This window comes from Erpetoichthys calabaricus, chromosome 18 (genome assembly GCF_900747795.2).
Source record: "Erpetoichthys calabaricus chromosome 18, fErpCal1.3, whole genome shotgun sequence".
NCBI lineage: Eukaryota > Metazoa > Chordata > Cladistia > Polypteriformes > Polypteridae > Erpetoichthys > Erpetoichthys calabaricus.
The window spans coordinates 58,524,854-58,544,551 of NC_041411.2; the positions used below are offsets into that span (position 1 = coordinate 58,524,854).

Here is a 19,698-nt window from a genome sequence, read left to right on the forward strand (position 1 = left end):
CAGGGCGTTGAGGGGGTCCGGTTTGGTGGACTGAGGATTGGGTCACTGCTTTTTGCAGATGATGTTGTCCTGTTTGCTTCATCAGGCCGTGATCTTCAGCTCTCTCTGGATCGGTTCGCAGCTGAGTGTGAAGCGGCTGGGATGGGAATCAGCACCTCCAAATCCGAGACCATGGTCCTCAGCCGGAAAAAGGTGGAGTGCCCTCTCAGAGTTGGGAGCGAGATCCTGCTTCAAGTGGATGAGTTCAAGTATCTCGGGGTCTTGTTCACGAGTGAGGGAAGAATGGAGCGTGAGATCAACAGGCGGATCAGTGCGGCGTCCGCAGTGATGCGGGCGCTGCATCGGTCTGTCGTGGTGAAAAAGGAGCTGAGCCGTAAGGCAAAGCTCTCAATTTACCAGTCAATCTATGTTCCTACCCTCACCTATGGTCATGAGCTATGGGTACTGACCAAAAGAACGAGATCGCGAATACAAGCGGCTGAAATGAGTTTCCTCCGCAGGGTGTCTGGGCTCTCCCTTAAAGATAGGGTGAGAAGCTCAGTCATCCGGGAGGGGCTCAGAGTAGAGCCACTGCTCCTCCGCATCGAGAGGAGTCAGATGAGGTGGCTCGGGCATCTGATTAGGATGCTTCCTGGACGCCTCCCTGGTGAGGTGTTCTGGGCACGTCCAACTGAGAGGAGGCCCCGGGGAAGACCCAGGACACGCTGGAGGGACTATGTCTCCGGGCTAGCCTGGGAACGCCTTGGGATTCTCCCGGAAGAGCTAGAAGAAGTGGCCGGAGAGAGGGAAGTCTGGGCATCTCTGCTCAAGCTGCTGCCCCCGCGACCTGACCTCGGATAAGCAGAAGAAAATGGATGGATGGATGGATGGATATTTTGTAAATACATGTAACACGGACATATCTCAGTTAACTCAGTTTAGGGTCATGGGGGCTGAAGCTATCCTAACAACAATGGAGACAAAGCAACAATCACTCAGCAATAGATGCCAGGTCTATACACACTAGCACAGGGCCAATTAACACTAGAATTACCAGAGCCTACGAAAAAACTCGTATATCCGGCCCACCTTAAATCGCTTCTTAAATCCATTCACACCTCTCCGCCAGCATCCTTTGTCCTCTAAATGTCCTCTACTTAGAGAGTCAGATGGGGGGGGAGGGGTGATGTTAGAGCGGGTGAGCTCATTCAGTGCTACAGGAACAATGCACGTTGATCTTTTTTCTTCTTTCAGTACATGTGCCTTCCCTGTTTATTTATATATCTCTGCCTGTCTGTCTCCCTATTACGCAGTGCTCATCTGTCTGTGTGTTATGGATCTTAAAAATAACAGTTATAAGGACAGTTGTTCCTGTTAATTGCAGTCTCAATTGTTAAAAAAATATTTTAAAAGGAGCATCCCACATGAAAATATAACGATCTCATTAACTGACAGTGCATACCAATTTATAAATTTTATGTCCGTTTGAGGTTAAAAAGAAAAAAAAAAAAAGCGGGGAATCGAACTCAGGTCTGAAAGGCGGCAGAGCTGTTGTGCTCTAAGAGGCAAATCTTAACGCGCTACGCCACGGAGGCTGTTGTATTGTCCTTGAAGCTTTTGTGAAAGTGTTTATTTGATCTTTGGAACTCGGGCTTTACACATTCTATAGTTTATGCCTACTACATTTTGTAACATTTATTACTAAAATATGACAAAGTTTCTGTTTTAACAATGTGTTTACACAGATTACTTTAGAATAATGATCTCTTATTTCCACTGTAAAACTCCACTTCACTCCCACATAATCAATCAAGGCGTGAGCTGGGAAAACTTCGCTCACGTTCTAAGTCGGTGGGGGGATGGAATAGCCGGCTGCTGGCAGCTTGTCTTTTATCAGCACATTTAGAGGACAAAGGATGCTGGCGGAGAGGTGTGAACGGATTTAAGAAGCGATTTAAGGTGGGCCGGATATACGAGTTTTTTCGTTGGCTCTGGTAATTCTAGTGTTAAGAATGGCCACATCTTTGAAGATGTGGGAGGAAAACCATACCACCAGAAGGAAAACCTACACAGACATTAAGGAGAATATGCACACTCCACACAGACCAGAGTGAAATCTGTGAGGCAGTACCACTAACCACTGTGCTGTCTTACCATGGTGGGGAAAAAAAGACTCTTATTTTGAACTACAACAGCACCAAAAAGAATAATGAAACATTCTCTCCTTTTGCTTCCTTAATTTCTTACCGACTAAATTTTCTAAAGTTTTATTGAGAACATTAGTATCTCTTTATTCAAGGTTACTTTGAAATTATAATAACCAAGTCCACATATTTGAGAATTAAATATTCTGACCTTGTGTAATGATATAACTGCTATGCAAGATACTGCAGTAACATTCATTTAAAGCAGCCCCACAAGAGTATGTTGAGTATGGATGAAAGCAAAAATGTTGACTGAATGTTTTATATAATTTAAATGCAACACTTAAAGTCAGGTAAAGGTAAAGAAGTGAACAGAACAGTGCAAATAAATTAATAAAATTAATCAATACTGTTTTAAATCTATATAGATTTCAATACTGTCAGTGCCCAAAGTTAATTTTCCATGGATAACCTCTTTCTCCAAAATTCTTGAATTCACCATATAGAAGAATTTTTATGTAAATTTTCCATTTTTCAATACTTTTATAACTTATTAATTGTAAAAGTGGTATCTCCTATTATTCCCTTACTATTGTGGGATATGGCCGGCCGTTCATCCCGGCCAATACCCCCAGGCCGCCAGATGGAGCCCTCCCTGCAACATGGAGGTGCCCGAATTCCAGCAGGGCCTCATGGACAGTGGAGTTTTAATGCACAGTCCTGCTGGATACCATGGGGGCCGCCAGGAGTCACCGCAGGGAGGCCCAGGGATTTATATTTTCCGTATAGCCCGGAAGTATTTCCAAGTCACGGGAACGGAAGAAATGATATACTTCCGGGCTGAAGAAAAAAAGAGACGTTTTTACCTGACCCAGAAGTGCTGGATAATCACGTGGACTGAGGGCTCAGAAGCACTTCCGGGTCGAGGACTATAAAGGACTGTGGGAAATCCCAGACGGATGAGCTGAGTTGGGAGGCAGGGTGGCTAAGCGTCTGGGAGAGTGGAGGATTGGTTATTGTTATTTGATTATTGATTTGTGTATCGGAATATTGTGGAGAGGAGGGTGCTTTGTGCACTGTATTATTATAATAAACCATTATTTGGACTTTTATCTGGTGTCTAACGTCTGGTCTGAGGGTTCAAAGGGTCACGGGGACCCTTAAACTGTCACACTATATAAACAATATATCAGAAACCAAAAATGTGCATGAAACAATACTAAATGTTGTTAAAAATTAGTACTGTAAAGCATTTAAAAAATACATTGTAGTGATGATAATACAAAAATAATATTCTCAAATCAGCATAATCCAGTTTAAGGTCACAGGAGCCAGAACCTAACCCAGCAGCAACGGCAGACAGGCATGAAGCAGTTCCTGATAGTGCACGAGTCCAATGCTGGGGCCACTCACATGCAAACCCAACACAGAGTCACTAATTAACCTTACATGCATGTCTACATCACACACAAACACAAATACCTGCATCATCGCTCCAATAATTAATGTCACCTTCCTGGGAATTAGTCTGAATGGTGGAAAGACCTGTATTAAATTAAAAAAAAAAACAAAAAAAAAACAGCATTTCAGAATGATTGAGAAACCCAAAACACAAGCTTAAAATTTCCTTACAATTTCTGGATAGTTTCGATATTCTTTGAAAGTAGTAGGACCTGCTTAATAAAAAAAATAAGATATTTTCTACAACAAAAACAAGAGGCAGGAACACAAATGCTTTTGGGTGCATTAGAGCCAATTATCCTTAAATAATAAATTCACTATTTTTGAAGTTGAACCTTTTTCTCGGTCATGGAAACCAGTTATCCGAGCCAGACACTTGCTTTCTTACGTGAATCAGTATAAACTAATACTATTTAAAAAAAATAAATTAAATAATATCTCCCAAAGAGGTATGTAAAAGTTAGCAATAGAAGACTAGACAAAGCATGAAACAAAAGGCCCTAGAATTTGGAGACCTCTAATGCCTTTAAAGCAGATAAATGTCCAGTTGCACAAACCACTATTTTTTTTGAAAACTTATGACAAGAAAATAAAGTTAGCACTAAAAAGTTACAATAAAATATTTTTTCCTTGAGCTGTGAGGGTAGAGATTTCCTTTAAGTAAAAACACACAATATTATTTTATATATACACACACCCACACATGCATGCACACCCACACACACACCCACATACACATACTAAGAAGCCACTAAAGCAGCACTGGTGTTGGAGCATTTTGGACACATGCTTATAGCTACTGAGCACCCGACAGCATTCTTATTAAATGGGAAGAATTATATGCCTATATTTTCTATCAGCCCCTTCAGCAACCCAAACACTTTGAAGTTACACCTTGTAGCACTTAGCTGACTGTCAATGGCTCAAAAGGATGAAATTAATAATCGTATGTATGAGTCTGTGGTGCCCAGCTGACTTCAAGCAAAAGCCAAAATGAAAAGGACATCTAAATTATATTGTTTTTATACTTTAGCATAACAATGGAGTAAGCGATTGTTTAAAAGATGCTAATTTGCATAATGTAAACCAAAATAATTTTACAACTTTGATTGTGTTATATGATAAAAGTACTGCTTGCATGAACACCCCTAATAGCATTACATGTTTTTCCACAGCATGTATTTAATTCCTAAATCCGTTCTTTGTTACATGGGTTGATCTGGCATGTGTGCATAAATATGTCCAGTAATGAATTGGAATACTATCTAGAGTTGTCTCCTGCCTAGCCCCACATGTAGGTTAGATTAACTAGAAAACAAGTGTGTACAAGAGTGTGCACGACTACAAGCTATAATATATAATATAATATTGTGCCCAATCCAGTATTGGCTCATGTCTTATGCCATTGCTATCAGGAGATATAAAAACGTTTTCCTCTTTGTAATGTTAATACTGAAATCTAGTCACTGCAAATTGAAACTTAAGGTGTTCTTATTGAAGGTACATACACCATAATTAAACAGTAATTTGAGTTTCCTTATTTTGAAATATACATGCTTAAAATGTAAATTACTTAAATGAGGCTTGAAAATAAGTTTTTCAACCATGTCCTTGAAGACCTTACAGAATTTTTTCTTTTATTCAATGATAATAAATACATATAGTAATTAATTTTCAAGGAAAGCACTGCAATACTATAAGGTGCACCTCAACACAGTAGTTCTCCCTTCACCATCACATGAACACCTCTGTGTGCACAAATTCTGTACTGTGAAATATAAATTGCACTCAATGTTACAGCTTTATCAGCAGTTAGTAAATGGAGTTTACCTGGTAAAGGATTCCAAAAATTAATTTACACTGAGATTCATCCATCCATCCATTTGATAACTCGTTTACTCAGTTATGGGGTATAGGAAACCAGTAAAGCAACTATTTATTACTAATATATTAACTATTTATACTAAATAGAATATCACACATAATAAAAAAATTGCACTGTACTTGTACAAGTGTAAATTATCTGGCACTATATGTATTTTTAAACTGGATTACCCATGATATACCACTACTACTATGCTGAATTTGTACTTTACTTGTCAACATAGGAGAAAAATACACATGTATGGAATGCTACTGATAGCTTGCAGGAGGGCAACAGATCTACGAAATAAAGCGGTTATTTTTTTGTGCCAGGAAGAAGTAATCACCTGCAAAAAAATATAACCAAAACGCTTGAACCTCTAGTCACACCTAACATTCAAGAGCAGTGAAAACTTCTCATATGTAGTCAAGGAATAATCTGAATTAGCCAGTTGAATGAAAATGACAATGTCTACAAATTATCTAACTACAAAGTATATTTTTGTGAAAACAATTTTGATACACACTTATGTAACATGAATTTCAAAATGTATTTCATTTGTGTCACCTTAGTTCAGACACTCTATTGGCTGCAATGATATACCATGCAACAGGACTTAAAAAAATAAAGTCACAGAAGGTCTAGGGCAAATGACAGCAAGCCTTAATTATGACAAAATAAATGTAATGAAAAATATCACAACCTATCTTATAACAATTAAAATCTGTTTCTTTGTAAGGTTTGTTACAGTTACCTATGATTGTTGCATTGACATATGTCACCCAAAAGATCTTCTGTCAGCTTTTCAGTATAAATTAACTTTTTTCTCCATCACATTTTACACATATATGCTTTTTAACAAGGGTTTTAATTGTGTGCATCTCTGCTTATGCAAAGGAGTAACTTTGAATTTCAAATATGAGAGAAAAAAATATAAGTAATTGAACAAAGTTTTTAAACATACTTCAATTGGTTGAGGAGCAGAAGTAATCCGTTTGCCATTTTTATCTACAACAACAGCAGAAAGACTTGTCTGCCCAATTGTCATTCCTTGGACTAGAAAAGATGCTGTGTCATTTTCCAAAGAGTCACTCAGTGGTCTGCAATATAATTAAAAAAACAAAATAAAGAAATGTAAATACATACAGTATTATACATACACATTTTAGAATAGATACCATCCATCCATCCATTGTCCAACCTGCTATATCCTAACACAGGGTCACGGGGGTCTGCGGGAGCCAATCCCAGCCAGCACAGGGTGCAAGGCAGGAACAAACCCCGGGCAGGGCACCAGCCTATAGCAGGGAGTGCGCACGCACGCACACACACACACACACACACACACACACACCCCCACACCCCAAGCACACACTAGGGACAATTTAGAATCGCCAATGCACCTAACCTGCATGTCTTTGGACTGTGGGAGGAAACCCACGCAGACATGGGGAAAACATGCAAATTCCTTGCAGAGAGGACCCGGGAAGCGAACCTTCTATATGGTTAATGGTAAATCTGACAAGATGAGAACTGTAATTGAAATTGCTTTTCAAAATAAATCCCTTCAATAAATATTGATCAATATGTGTTGCTAATAGGGGTGGGTGGTATGACCAAAATTCTATATCACAGTATTTTTCTAAATTATCCCGGTTTCACGGTATTCTATGGTATTTTTTTCCCCATGCATGAGTAGATGTTAACCACATTTTCCACTGCAATTACTGGCTAAGAATAACCTATTCCACTGTCAAGAGTATTGTACACTGTACAAAAAAAACATTTTAATGTGCACACAATTATTAATACAGTTTTGCATTGCCCCATAAAGTGATAGTTTTCAAGGGGGTGGCACTAATGGAGAAGGTATTACATTGCATGACAGATGCAGTCAAAATATAGAACCTTTTTATTGAACAAATTTTGCAAAAACAAACTATAATTTTGACAACATATTTTCAACCATACAAAGAGGCAGTTAGACTTAGTAAAATATCCAGAAGTGCTTGTCAAAAATTGTATTGCACCGAATATGTCTTAGAAAAGGAATAGTAAATATTTTTTGTAAACCAACTACACTTTCTGTTAATGTTAACAATCTCTGTCCACTGACACGTTAAAGTGACTTTTTAAACAACTTTATCGTCATTAAACTGCATAATATTTAAACTAATAAATAATAACAATAAAATAAATAATAGTATTATTACTGATAGTTGCACTATTACTTCAAGACTTCAAGCCCAGGTGCATTACACAGTATTCACCAAATTAAAATAAAATAAAACAAGTGCAACTTGGTGATGACATCTTTACCAACTGAACCATCATTTAGGCAAACTGCGTTAATATGGACCTTGCTTCAAGCTAAGCTATACTGGGAAGAAAAAAACAAATTATATGTTGAGAACAAAGTCAACATTTCCACTTTATTCTCGCCGTTTATGTCGAGATTAAAGTCGACATTTCCACTTTATTCTCATAGTTTACTTCATAATTAAAGTAGAATGTCGTAAACTAAACTTCTTCCTAAAATCAATGTTTAATCAATTACTTAATTTACCCCGTCATAAATTAATGCAGCACATTAAATGCTTTGTGTTACGTTCCCCGACCCAGTGGTTAATCACTACGCTTCTTAGACTGATTTCCTCCGCACTAAGAGAAGACAGCAATCACCATACAGAATCCATTCACTTCATGATATTCCTGCTTTCTGAAAATTTAGAATGCTAAGATAAATACTTGATATCATTTTCATGATGAAATGCATTAAAGCAGGTATTACACATGCACGGTAGTGAGGCGGTAGTGCTGCTCCCTCGCAGTAAGGGGTCCCCAGGTGTATGTTCAGTGTAGACAACTTTATGGCAGGTGTGACGAGGCTCTAAAAAACTGGATGTATGAATAGCTATCGCACAGGCTTAACTTAAATATTGTGTAAATGTTGGGTTTGTGATCTGCTGGTCGAAGACACGAACACAGAATTCAATGCATGTTCTTCTGAGCGGGCTATCTTTATTGCATGCATGCTGTCTCTATCTGACGTAGGCTACCAAAACCCCAGTTCCTAGCCTTCCTTTTTCTTTCACCACATAACCAATCACCACACGATAAATGTCTTTGTGAAATTAAAACTAGTTATTAACTTAGCCCACGGAGAGTTCAGAACTTTAAAAATATCTTCGTTATACATGTTTAATTATGCCATCCATTCAGAGTTGCGCCCATCTCTGAACGAGTCACCAGCACATCGAAGGATGAATACAAGCAAAACATACACTAGCAGGGTCAATATAGCACAACAAAACCCCACATCCTACATGACTTTGAAAGGAAACTGAAGCGCCGAGTAAACCCACCAGAAAAACATGCAAATGCAAGGCAGGCACGCCGCCGTGCCCCCATATGATTAATGCATGCTTTAATGCATTTCACCATGAAAATTATATTAAGTATTTATTTTAGCATTCTAAATGTTCAGAGAGAAGGAAGATCATGAAGTGAATGTATTCTTGACTACAGATCGCTGCCGGCGCCTCCTCTTAGTGCAAGAAGAAGTCAGTTTAAGAATCACTTAACACAAAGCATTTAATGTGCTATATAACTTATGACGGGGTTTGAGAAAATCTAGTAAATTAAATATTCATTTTACGATGAAGTTTAGTTTACGATGTTCTACTTTAATGACAAATTACGAGAATAAAGTCAACATGTTGACTTTAATCTTGACATAAACGGCGAGAATAAAGTCAACATGTCGTCACACTATTGCACAGTACCCAGATACATTACACTGTATTGAAAACAAGTAAAACTTGGCTTGCAGTATTATCCAGTAGTATAGAAACAGTATTTACAAATCTGACCTTTTAAAACTAAAGTATCTCCAGGCTCTCTGTCCATTTTCACCGCGCAGCATTCCTATGCTACCGCCCACTATTTGGTGGTGTAGCAGTGAAAAAGAGCCCTAGTGCAACAAATCTGTGTTTAGCGGTGTAGCAGTGAAAAAGGTCCCCACTTGAACAGTTTCCTGCTGCACCACGTTCCGAACGTCGTTTAGGCAATTTAAACCGGTGTTGCAGTATAAGAAAAATCCATATATCATAAGAAAAATTAAAAATGGTTTTCGGTATGAACCGGTATACCGCCCAGCAATAGTTGCTAACATACAGAACTGGGTGCTATAAAAGAGGAGTAGGCAGAATGAAATAAGAGACATCAGGCTCTACAGTTCACTGCATCTCACAAATACTTAAGAGATTAATGTGTGGTGTAATGAGGTCAATGCCTTAAAAACAAAGCTCATCCACAGGAGTACAGAGCGTGCAGAGACAATGTAAAAATTGTAAGTCTTAGAGGAGATGCTGGGAAGGATAATCCAATCCTTTTTCCACATATAAATGCAGCTGAAGTGGTCCCCAAATCTTCAAACTTAATATGTTAGATTATGCAAGTACATTGGCTCTTCCACGCTGTGCAGATTCAACTGGTACTCATCTCCTATTATTACATTCTATATATTTTTGGACTGCAGCTTCTTCCGAGGTGAAGCACAGTGTTCCATTAAAGCAGATGAGGAAAGGCAATGGTTCCAATTATTAAAAACCAATAATGCAGGGCTTTAGTTGCATTTACCTTATACTGCCAAGCTGAAAATATGTTTTGGATCAGTGCATTCAATATTCAACTCTCCATTGCAGACACTTGCCACAATTGCAATTTACTGTATTCATCCAATCTTCAATTAGTTAATGTTCAAGTTGCTGCTTAACTTATGATCCTTTTAGATAAGTGACTCTCTATTTTCTGTGGTGGGTTGGCACCCTGCCCAGGATTGTTTCCTGCCTTGTGCCCTGTGTTGGCTGGGATTGGCTCCAGCAGACCCCCGTGACCCTGTGTTCGGATTCAGCGGGTTGGAAAATGGATGGATGGATGGACTCTCTATTTTTATTGCCATCTAAGGACTGCTTCTAGGTTATGAGTTTGGGGACTGTATGCTTACTCTGCTGGCCTGTTTCTGGCTCCCTGTTGACATTCATAGCATCCCTGTGGATCACCAGGTACTGCATTTAATTCCCTTCCTCGTGTCCATTGTATTTATTCTTTGCTTAAGTGCTATTTCTTCTAAATGGCTTTGTTTATTGTTCAAACTTAATTCTAGTGATGTGGACTGGAGTGGCATCAGGCCGCTTTTCTTGCTTTTATTTTTTATACTGGGTTTTCCTATTTTGTAGAAGGCATGGGGTCTGTTTCTTTGGTAATTTGTAGTTAGTCACTTGTTGTGGTTTGAAATTTTGCATACAAGTTGATAAATATTTTGTATGTCTTTATTTGTATGGTTAAGTACCCCCGACCCCCTTTTAGGAATGAGTCTTTGTAATTTTACAACAGGGTTGGGGGAAGTGCCTCAAACAAGTTTGGCAAATGTTTCTCTGCAGGACTCTCTCAATCAACCTCCACAGGAAAGCCAGACTGCAAGCATCACCTTAACAAATGGCTTTGGGGGCAGGTGTGAAGGTATTCTACGCCCCATTAGTCTGAAGTATGGCTGTTTGGAATTGGCTTGTATCAGAAGCCTTTAAGTACCATAACACCCTATTGGCTGTAGGGGTTGGACAGAGAATCTAAAAATTTGCTTGCTTTACCCCATTCTCTGTCTCTCTTACAAACACCATGAACTGAAAAGGACAACAAAATGAAGAGCACAGCTCGGCAGCCGTATTGAGACAGGCATGAGGCCTGTTCTGAAGAAAGCGGACCAAAAATGAGGACTTAGAGACATTGTAAGTAACTAATAAGCAGAGGTGGGTAGTAACGAGTTACATTTACTCAGTTACATTTACTTGAGTAACTTTTAAAAAATTGTACTTCTAATAGTAGTTTTACTGCACCATACTTGTTACTTTTACTTGAGTGCATTTGTGAAGAAGAAACGCTATTCTTACTCCGCTACATTGGGCAACATTCGAATCGTTAATTTTTTTGCATTATATACGCTATATTTTTGCCAGAGAGAAGTCACCAGTGGATCTACTGCATGACTGTTTCACCAATCAGATGTAGCAACAATAATCACATGACTACGTTTCACCAATCAGACGTAGCAACAATAATCACATTTTTCTGTTTCACCTATCAGACATAGCCATGCAGCCACATGACCACACACACACTTCCTGCATCTGCAGCCTGTGAGAGACTTTTAGTCATGCGGGGCTCCTGTTCACTGCTAAACGGTCACAGCTTCACTGCAAGAACCTTGAGAGTCAACTCCTGCTGAAGCTTAACCATCACTTCACTGAGTGAAGAACAAGCACGTTTTAACCAAACATGCACATACACAGACAGTCATGGTAAAGTGAGACTTCTTGTACGTGCACAAGCTGCCTTGTTCTAATGTTATTTTCTATCAGCTGTGCTATTTTCAGGGCAAGTGTGTGACGATGCCGGTCCCCTACAGACTCTTTTCTTTTCTCCTTTTCTTTGATTCCCCCCTTTTTTTGTGCCGATCCGTATATATACACTCCCGTCTCCGTGGACCTTAATCACACACCGCAGAAAGCCAATGAAGCAATTGAGAACGATCGCACCCGCATGTGTGACTCGCTCTAACTACCTCATTAACTCCCCATGGTCATGCAATTGAACCTACGTAGAGTGACACGGCTTTTTTTTTTTTTTTGAAGCTCTGGACCTGCTACACCACAAAGTGAATACACAGTATTATACTGTCAGTGTACAGTATATCTTGTCACTGTAAGTAGTTTGCACTGTTCAAACATACATGTTACCTACTGTAGGTATTGGCTTTAAAACCTTACAGATTTGGAACTTTGTGTTATTTGTGCATCTTTATTTTGCAAAGATGTTATTTATTTTTACTCATTTTTTATTATTTGGAAATAGCAGGATTTGAACATTATTTTATATTTTTATCTGTCTTATTACAACATTTCTAAAAAAAATCACTATGTTCAAACAGTTACTCAGTACTTGAGTAGTCTTTTCACCAAATACTTTTTTACTCTTACTTGAGTAATTTTTTGGACTACTTTTTACTTCTACTTGAGTAACATTATTTTGAAGTAACGCTACTCTTACTTGAGTACAATTTTTGGCTACTCTACCCACCTCTGCTAATAAGTTTGTGTGCCACCTGAAACTACACAACAGCATTTATCAGGTTGTATGATTGTGAATATTCAAATACACTTTGCTTATTGTTATCTATGAATGTTATCAATAATACATTATTTAAATAGTAACGTAACTCCTGCTTGTCTTTTACTACACCTAATTACCTTATGTTACCTTAGGTTATAAATGTAGAAGAGAAGGTGGGGAGATGTTATATGGTACAATACCTTAAAAACAGTGGTAAGTCTGTGAGATTTGAGGCATTCTGACAAAGGCTACATATTAATAATACAAAAGGGGAAAGCAGAGTAATATATTACTGTTGGAAGTATGGGACGATTTTATATAGGAGGTTTTGGGTGGGTGCCTGAGCTTAGAGAGTCTTGGATGTTTGCATTTTTGAGATTAAGAATTTACAATCAAGTGGTGACAATCTGAGTAAGTTTTATAACTTATATGCAGAGATAGACGGTTGTAAATTGTTGCTTGCCCCATCTTTTTCTTATGGACCTCACCAGTTTTTTTCTTTAACTTTATGTAAATTTACTGCAAATCTAAACTCGATCAATTCCTACTGGTTGTGGCACTCTTAGCAAGTGAGTTCTCATTTTCCTCTGCTCAGAATAAATGACAGATTCCATATGGAATACATTATCATTTTATGCCACAACTTTCTATTAGTTTTAGGTGCCTTGTTAAGCTTCTTCCTCCTTTTTCTGTTTCACACAGTTGCACCAATCACTTGTCACACCGTGGGACTTTGAGGTGGCAACTGAAAACCTCACTTCTCAACAAACTTTTTTGCTGTCAACTTAGATGAGTTCCTGTTGTCCTGTCTAGGGAGTGCATACAACACTGAAAGGTACCTGGGAGGCAACTAGAAAAGCTGCTAATAAAGGCTTTTATCTGGTTTTCATCAGACCTTTCAATGCAAACTCCACTGAATTCCTGAGCTTAAATCCCATCTTTCACACCTGGAAAGGATGTGCCCCATTATGTTAATAAAGGTCATACATTTTTATTGTCAATATTCCCCCAGAGCTTAAAGGTCAGGAAACAGACAAAATGTCAAATTCATAGCAATATGACACATTATTGGACACCTGAGGTCAGGCTAAGCACCCTTCTTGTGTTCAGAATCAGGCAAACTACTCTTTTACCCCTGGTACCCTCTATCGATACTTACAAATGAGCCCTAGATAACCCATCCACCCATTTTCCAAACCAGCTTATTCTGAGCAGGACCATAAGAAAACTGGAACCAGTTTCAGCAAGTATAAGGTACAAGGCATGAAGAAGCCGTGGAGAGTCTCATCGCAGGCCATCAGATAAATCAAAAATGTCATTATTAATTACAGTATCATATTAATTACCGCAGAGTTCTCCAGTACAGCTCTTTCAGATAAAATCTTCATAATGTTATCTTCCTCACTGGGGCATCTAAAATAAATGCCTCTTTTTGTATCTCCGTAGCTGAACTTAAAGAAGTTTTGGACTACGACTTATGGCAAAGTTGGAGGGTTGGATGGGTGTCCTCCTTAGCCAATTAACTTATTTTGGAAAGTTGGAGCTTTCCTTCTTTGATATGATCAAGGAAGCCAGTTCAAACAATTACTTAAATGTAAGAATTAACAAGAGAGTCTTCCTACTTTTAAAACAATGCAACGCCCTAAATTTATGTCAGGGTTTCAGACCCTACTTTCTTATGAACACAGATGCAAAACTATTAGCCAGGATTTCTGCCCATCAACTACAGAGTGTCCATTTGCAAATGTATCTATTCTGATTAATCTGCCTTTACATGTACATTCACTGATGGTTTTGGATGAAATGCACAGACTCGTAAAGGTCACTGATTCTGCTTCATCCCTTGCAAAACCAGAGGCACTCTTCTTTCTCCTGATGCAGACATGGCTTTAGATCATATCAGCTGACCATTCTAATGGCAAGTCATGGATAGAATGGGTTGTGTAAATATGATTAACACCCTATATAAATTTCCCCACTGCAGTCCTCCTAAATAACTGTATTTCACATTCCTCTTTTTAGTAGTGGCACCAAGCAGGCATTTCAACCCTCCCGCCAAAAAAAAAAAAAAAAAAAAAAAAAAAAAAACAAAATCATATGCATATAAAACACAAAGCTTCTAATACCTGTTACAGTTCAACATTCCAATCATAATATCTTTACATGGATAAATGTCCTTCTAAATTTGTTTCAAACTTTTGAAACCTTGTCCAGTTACAGAATTTATAGGTCTAGGACCTCTTTTTAATCTCTTAACGACCTTTGTAGCCAAACTTTCCTTTCTTCCTATATCCCTGTGATTAATACAAAAATATATGTATACTGTATATGAATGGATTCCTAATTTCATACACCTCATATGGGACCACATGGAGTTGCCACAATTTGTAATCCATATCTGACTACACCTGAAAGAATCTGGATGAATTATGACAGCCTTAACAGAGGAGGTTACTGCCTCTCAGACAGATGAAGCTTAAACCATGCCAGGTGTCTTTCCATAAAATTCACATATGTTTAAAAGGACTGAATAAAGAGCAGAGAGGCAAAAACATCAAAATCAGCTGGAAAAAAAAAATCAAAGAGTTACAGTTATCAGCCATTAACACTAGAATCCCTGAAGCCTATGATAAAACTCATAATCCCGGACCACTTTAAATTCCCTTGCACCTCCTCATCAGCATCTTTTGTTTTGCAAATGCTATCCCATTCCTCCACCTCCTTAAACGCAGCTTTAGTCGTACAAGTTCTCTCAGCTCAAGTCTGTTTAACTGGGTGTGTGGTGAATTGTATAGGGTAAATAATATATCGTTATTTGGAATACACACATTTCATGTGTGTTCCGTTTCTACAATGATCTGTGTAAATGTAGGATGGCAGGAAATGTGAGTCAAGAAATGTTCAATACATAGTGGTGTGAAAAACTATTTGCCCCCTTCCTGATTTCTTATTCTTTTGCATGTTTGTCACACAAAATGTTTCTGATCATCAAACACATTTAACCATTAGTCAAATATAACACAAGTAAACACAAAATGCAGTTTGTAAATGGTGGTTTTTATTATTTAGGGAGAAAAAAAAATCCAAACCTACATGGCCCTGTGTGAAAAAGTAATTGCCCCCTGAACCTAATAACTGGTTGGGCCACCCTTAGCAGCAATAACTGCAATCAAGCGTTTGCGATAACTTGCAATGAGTCTTTTACAGCGCTCTGGAGGAATTTTGGCCCACTCATCTTTGCAAAATTGTTGTAATTCAGCTTTATTTGAGGGTTTTCTAGCATGAACCGCCTTTTTAAGGTCATGCCATAGCATCTCAATTGGATTCAGGTCAGGACTTTGACTAGGCCACTCCAAAGTCTTCATTTTGTTTTTCTTCAGCCATTCAGAGGTGGATTTGCTGGTGTGTTTTGGGTCATTGTCCTGTTGCAGCACCCAAGATCGCTTCAGCTTGAGTTGACAAACAGATGGCCGGACATTCTCCTTCAGGATTTTTTGGTAGACAGTAGAATTCATGGTTCCATCTATCACAGCAAGCCTTCCAGGTCCTGAAGCAGCAAAACAACCCCAGACCATCACACTACCACCACCATATTTTACTGTTGGTATGATGTTCTTTTTCTGAAATGCTGTGTTCCTTTTACGCCAGATGTAACGGGACATTTGCCTTCCAAAAAGTTCAACTTTTGTCTCATTGGTCCACAAGGTATTTTCCCAAAAGTCTTGGCAATCATCGAGATGTTTCTTAGCAAAATTGAGACGAGCCCTAATGTTCTTTTTGCTTAACAGTGGTTTGCGTCTTGGACATCTGCCATGCAGGCCGTTTTTGCCCAGTCTCTTTCTTATGGTGGAGTCGTGAACACTGACCTTAATTGAGGCAAGTGAGGCCTGCAGTTCTTTAGACATTGTCCTGGGGTCTTTTGTGACCTCTCGGATGAGTCGTCTCTGCGCTCTTGGGGTAATTTTGGTCGGCCGGCCACTCCTGGGAAGGTTCACCACTGTTCCATGTTTTTGCCATTTGTGGATAATGGCTCTCACTGTGGTTCGCTGGAGTCCCAAAGCTTTAGAAATGGCTTTATAACCTTTACCAGACTGATAGATCTCAATTACTTCTGTTCTCATTTGTTCCTGAATTTCTTTGGATCTTGGCATGATGTCTAGCTTTTGAGGTGCTTTTGGTCTACTTCTCTGTGTCAGGCAGCTCCTATTTAAGTGATTTCTTGATTGAAACAGGTGTGGCAGTAATCAGGCCTGGGGGTGGCTACGGAAATTGAACTCAGGTGTGATACACCACAGTTAGGTTATTTTTTAACAAGGGGGCAATTACTTTTTCACACAGGGCCATGTAGGTTTGGATTTTTTTTCTCCCTAAATAATAAAAACCATCATTTAAAAACTGCATTTTGTGTTTACTTGTGTTATATTTGACTAATGGTTAAATGTGTTTGATGATCAGAAACATTTTGTGTGACAAACATGCAAAAGAATAAGAAATCAGGAAGGGGGCAAATAGTTTTTCACACCACTGTAACTAGAACAGAAACTTTTTCATGTTGTACTAATAATTGGCAAAATGCTGACATGAAGTGTATAATGTGTGAAGACTGAAGTCCAAATATCAAAAACACTTTCACAAAAGACACAGATAACAAGACAATATAACACAAAATTTTTTCAAGAATTTAACCAAAGTAAAAGAAATTGGGGTAGGGTATGACACACGCCCACATATGTGTCTGCTTGGCTGGTGTAGAGGTAAGAACTGCTGTTTCCAAGTTGAAAGGTGGCGGGTTCAATTCCGGGTATTTTATGCATTGAACTGTTTAGAGTAGTGAGCGGCTATTATTATTACTATTATAAAATAAAAACACACATTTGATTTATTTGAGTCCAACAGCCAGTGTAAATTTATGGAACTTGTAAAAGATAGCGTTCTGTTTCATTATTCACTTTTATTCTCTCAGTCATATTCACGCTCCACCTGATCTGACACTAACTTTTCAAATAAAGACATGCTATAACAGAGGTGAACTCAGACGAGGATGAGGGTTCTACATCGGAAAAAAGAGAACAGAAGCCCTCCCCGCAAGAACTGTCCACTCGCACACAAAACAACAATGAAGCTGCACCAGACGTAAAGATGTCACTGTTTGGATGCAGCAAGAGGTTGGGCGTCATCCTGCCCTAATCCTCATCTGAGTTCTTCTCAAGCTGTCTGCTGTTTGTGCTGCTTGACACAATTGCAACGGTGATGGAGAGGTGCGAAGGAATTTAAATTGGCCCGGGATTACAAGTTTTTTCGTTCTAGTGTTAGCCATTCTATTCAGAGTAGTCTTAGTGCTTCACTTAGCACTAAAATCTGACTGCAAAGGTTCAAACAAGTTGTAATTCTGAATGAATTGCATTTTGAAGGGTTTTAGATAGAAACTGATGGCTGGATTGAGACATTTAAAGATTTCAGGGTTAAGCTTACACCAGACTACAGAAACTGTACTTACTGGGAAAATAATCAGTCATATCCAGGAACAATAAACTACTGTAATGTACAGAGTCACAATCACTTGTGAAGAATCTTTACCATTTCTTTTATATGTCACACATACAGTCATATGAAAAAGTTTGTGAACCCCTCTTAATTCTTTGGATTTTTGTTTATCATTGGCTGAGCTTTCAAAGTAGCAACTTCCTTTTAATATATGACATGCCTTATGGAAAAAGCAGTATTTCAGCAGTGACATTAAGTTTACTGGATTAACAGAAAATATGCAATATGCATCATAACAAAATTAGACAGGTGCATAAATTTGGGCACCCCAACAGATATATTACATCAATACTTACAAATATAACAGCATCTAGACGTCTCCTATAGCCTTTGATGAGTGTCTGGATTCTGGATGGAGGTATTTTTGACCATTCATCCATACAAAATCTCTCTAGTTCGGTTAAATTTGATGGCTGCCGAGCATGGATAGCCTGCTTCTAAATCATCCCATAGATTTTCGATGATATTCAAGGCAGAGTACTGTGACGGCCATTCCAGAACATTGTACTTCTCCCTCTGCATGAATGTCTTTGTAGATTTTGAACTGTGTTTTGGGTCATTGTCCTGTTGGAATATCCAACCCTGCGTAACTTCAACTTTGTGACTGATGCTTGAACATTATCCTGAAGAATTTGTTGATATTGGGTTGAATTCATCTGACCATCAACTTTAACAAGGGCCCCAGTTCCTGATCTAGCCACACAGCCCCACAGCATGATGGAACCTCCACCAAATTTGACAGTAGGTAGCAGGTGTTTTTCTTGGAATACGGTGTTCTTCTTCAGCCATGCAAAGTGCTTTTTGTTATGACCAAATAACTCAATTTTTGTCTCATCAGTCCAAAGCACTTTATTCCAAAATTAATCTGTCTTGTCTAAATGAGCATTTGCGTACAACAAGCGACTGTTTGTGGTGTGAGTGCAGAAAGGGCTTCTTTCTCATCACCCTTTCATACAGATGTTCTTTGTACAAATTGCGCTAAATTGTAGAACAATGTACAGATACACCATCTGCAGTAAGATGTTCTTGTAGGTCTTTGGAGGTGATCTGTGGGTTGTAGGTAACCATTCTCACAAACCTGCGCATATGTCGCTCCTATATTTTTCTTGGCCTGATAGACCTGGTTTTAATAGCGATTGTGCCTGTGGCCTTCCATTTCCTGATTACATTCCTTACAGTTGAAACTGACAGTTTAAACCTCAGATAGCTTTTTGTAGCCTTCCCCTAAACCATGATACTGAACAATCTTTGTTTTCAGATCTTTTGATAGTTGCTTTGAGGATCCCATGCTGTCACTCTTCAGAGAAGAGTCAAAGGGAAGCATAACTTACAATTGACCACCTTAAATACCTTTTCTCATGATTGGACACACCTGTCTATGAAGTTCAAGGCTTAACGAGCTAATCCAACCAATTAGGTGATGCAAGTAATCAGTATTGAGCAGTTACATGCATTCAAATCAGCAACATTACAAGGGTACCCAAATTTTTGCTCAGCCAGTTTTTCACATTTGATTTAATTTCATACAACTAAATA

The 19,698-nt window shown here is 38.6% G+C and overlaps 1 protein-coding gene across 1 annotated transcript in view; it reads right to left on the bottom strand.

Moving 5' to 3' along the window:
* Nucleotides 1-19,698, bottom strand: part of nup210 (nucleoporin 210) — a 293,306-nt gene that overhangs the window by 109,667 nt on the left and 163,941 nt on the right. Inside the window, exons 23-24 of the mRNA XM_028823964.2 lie at nt 6,413-6,548; nt 3,606-3,668 (exon numbers count right to left, since the gene is read on the bottom strand). Coding sequence (XP_028679797.1) covers nt 3,606-3,668; nt 6,413-6,548 — 199 coding nt within the window. The remainder of the gene's footprint in view (nt 1-3,605; nt 3,669-6,412; nt 6,549-19,698) is intronic.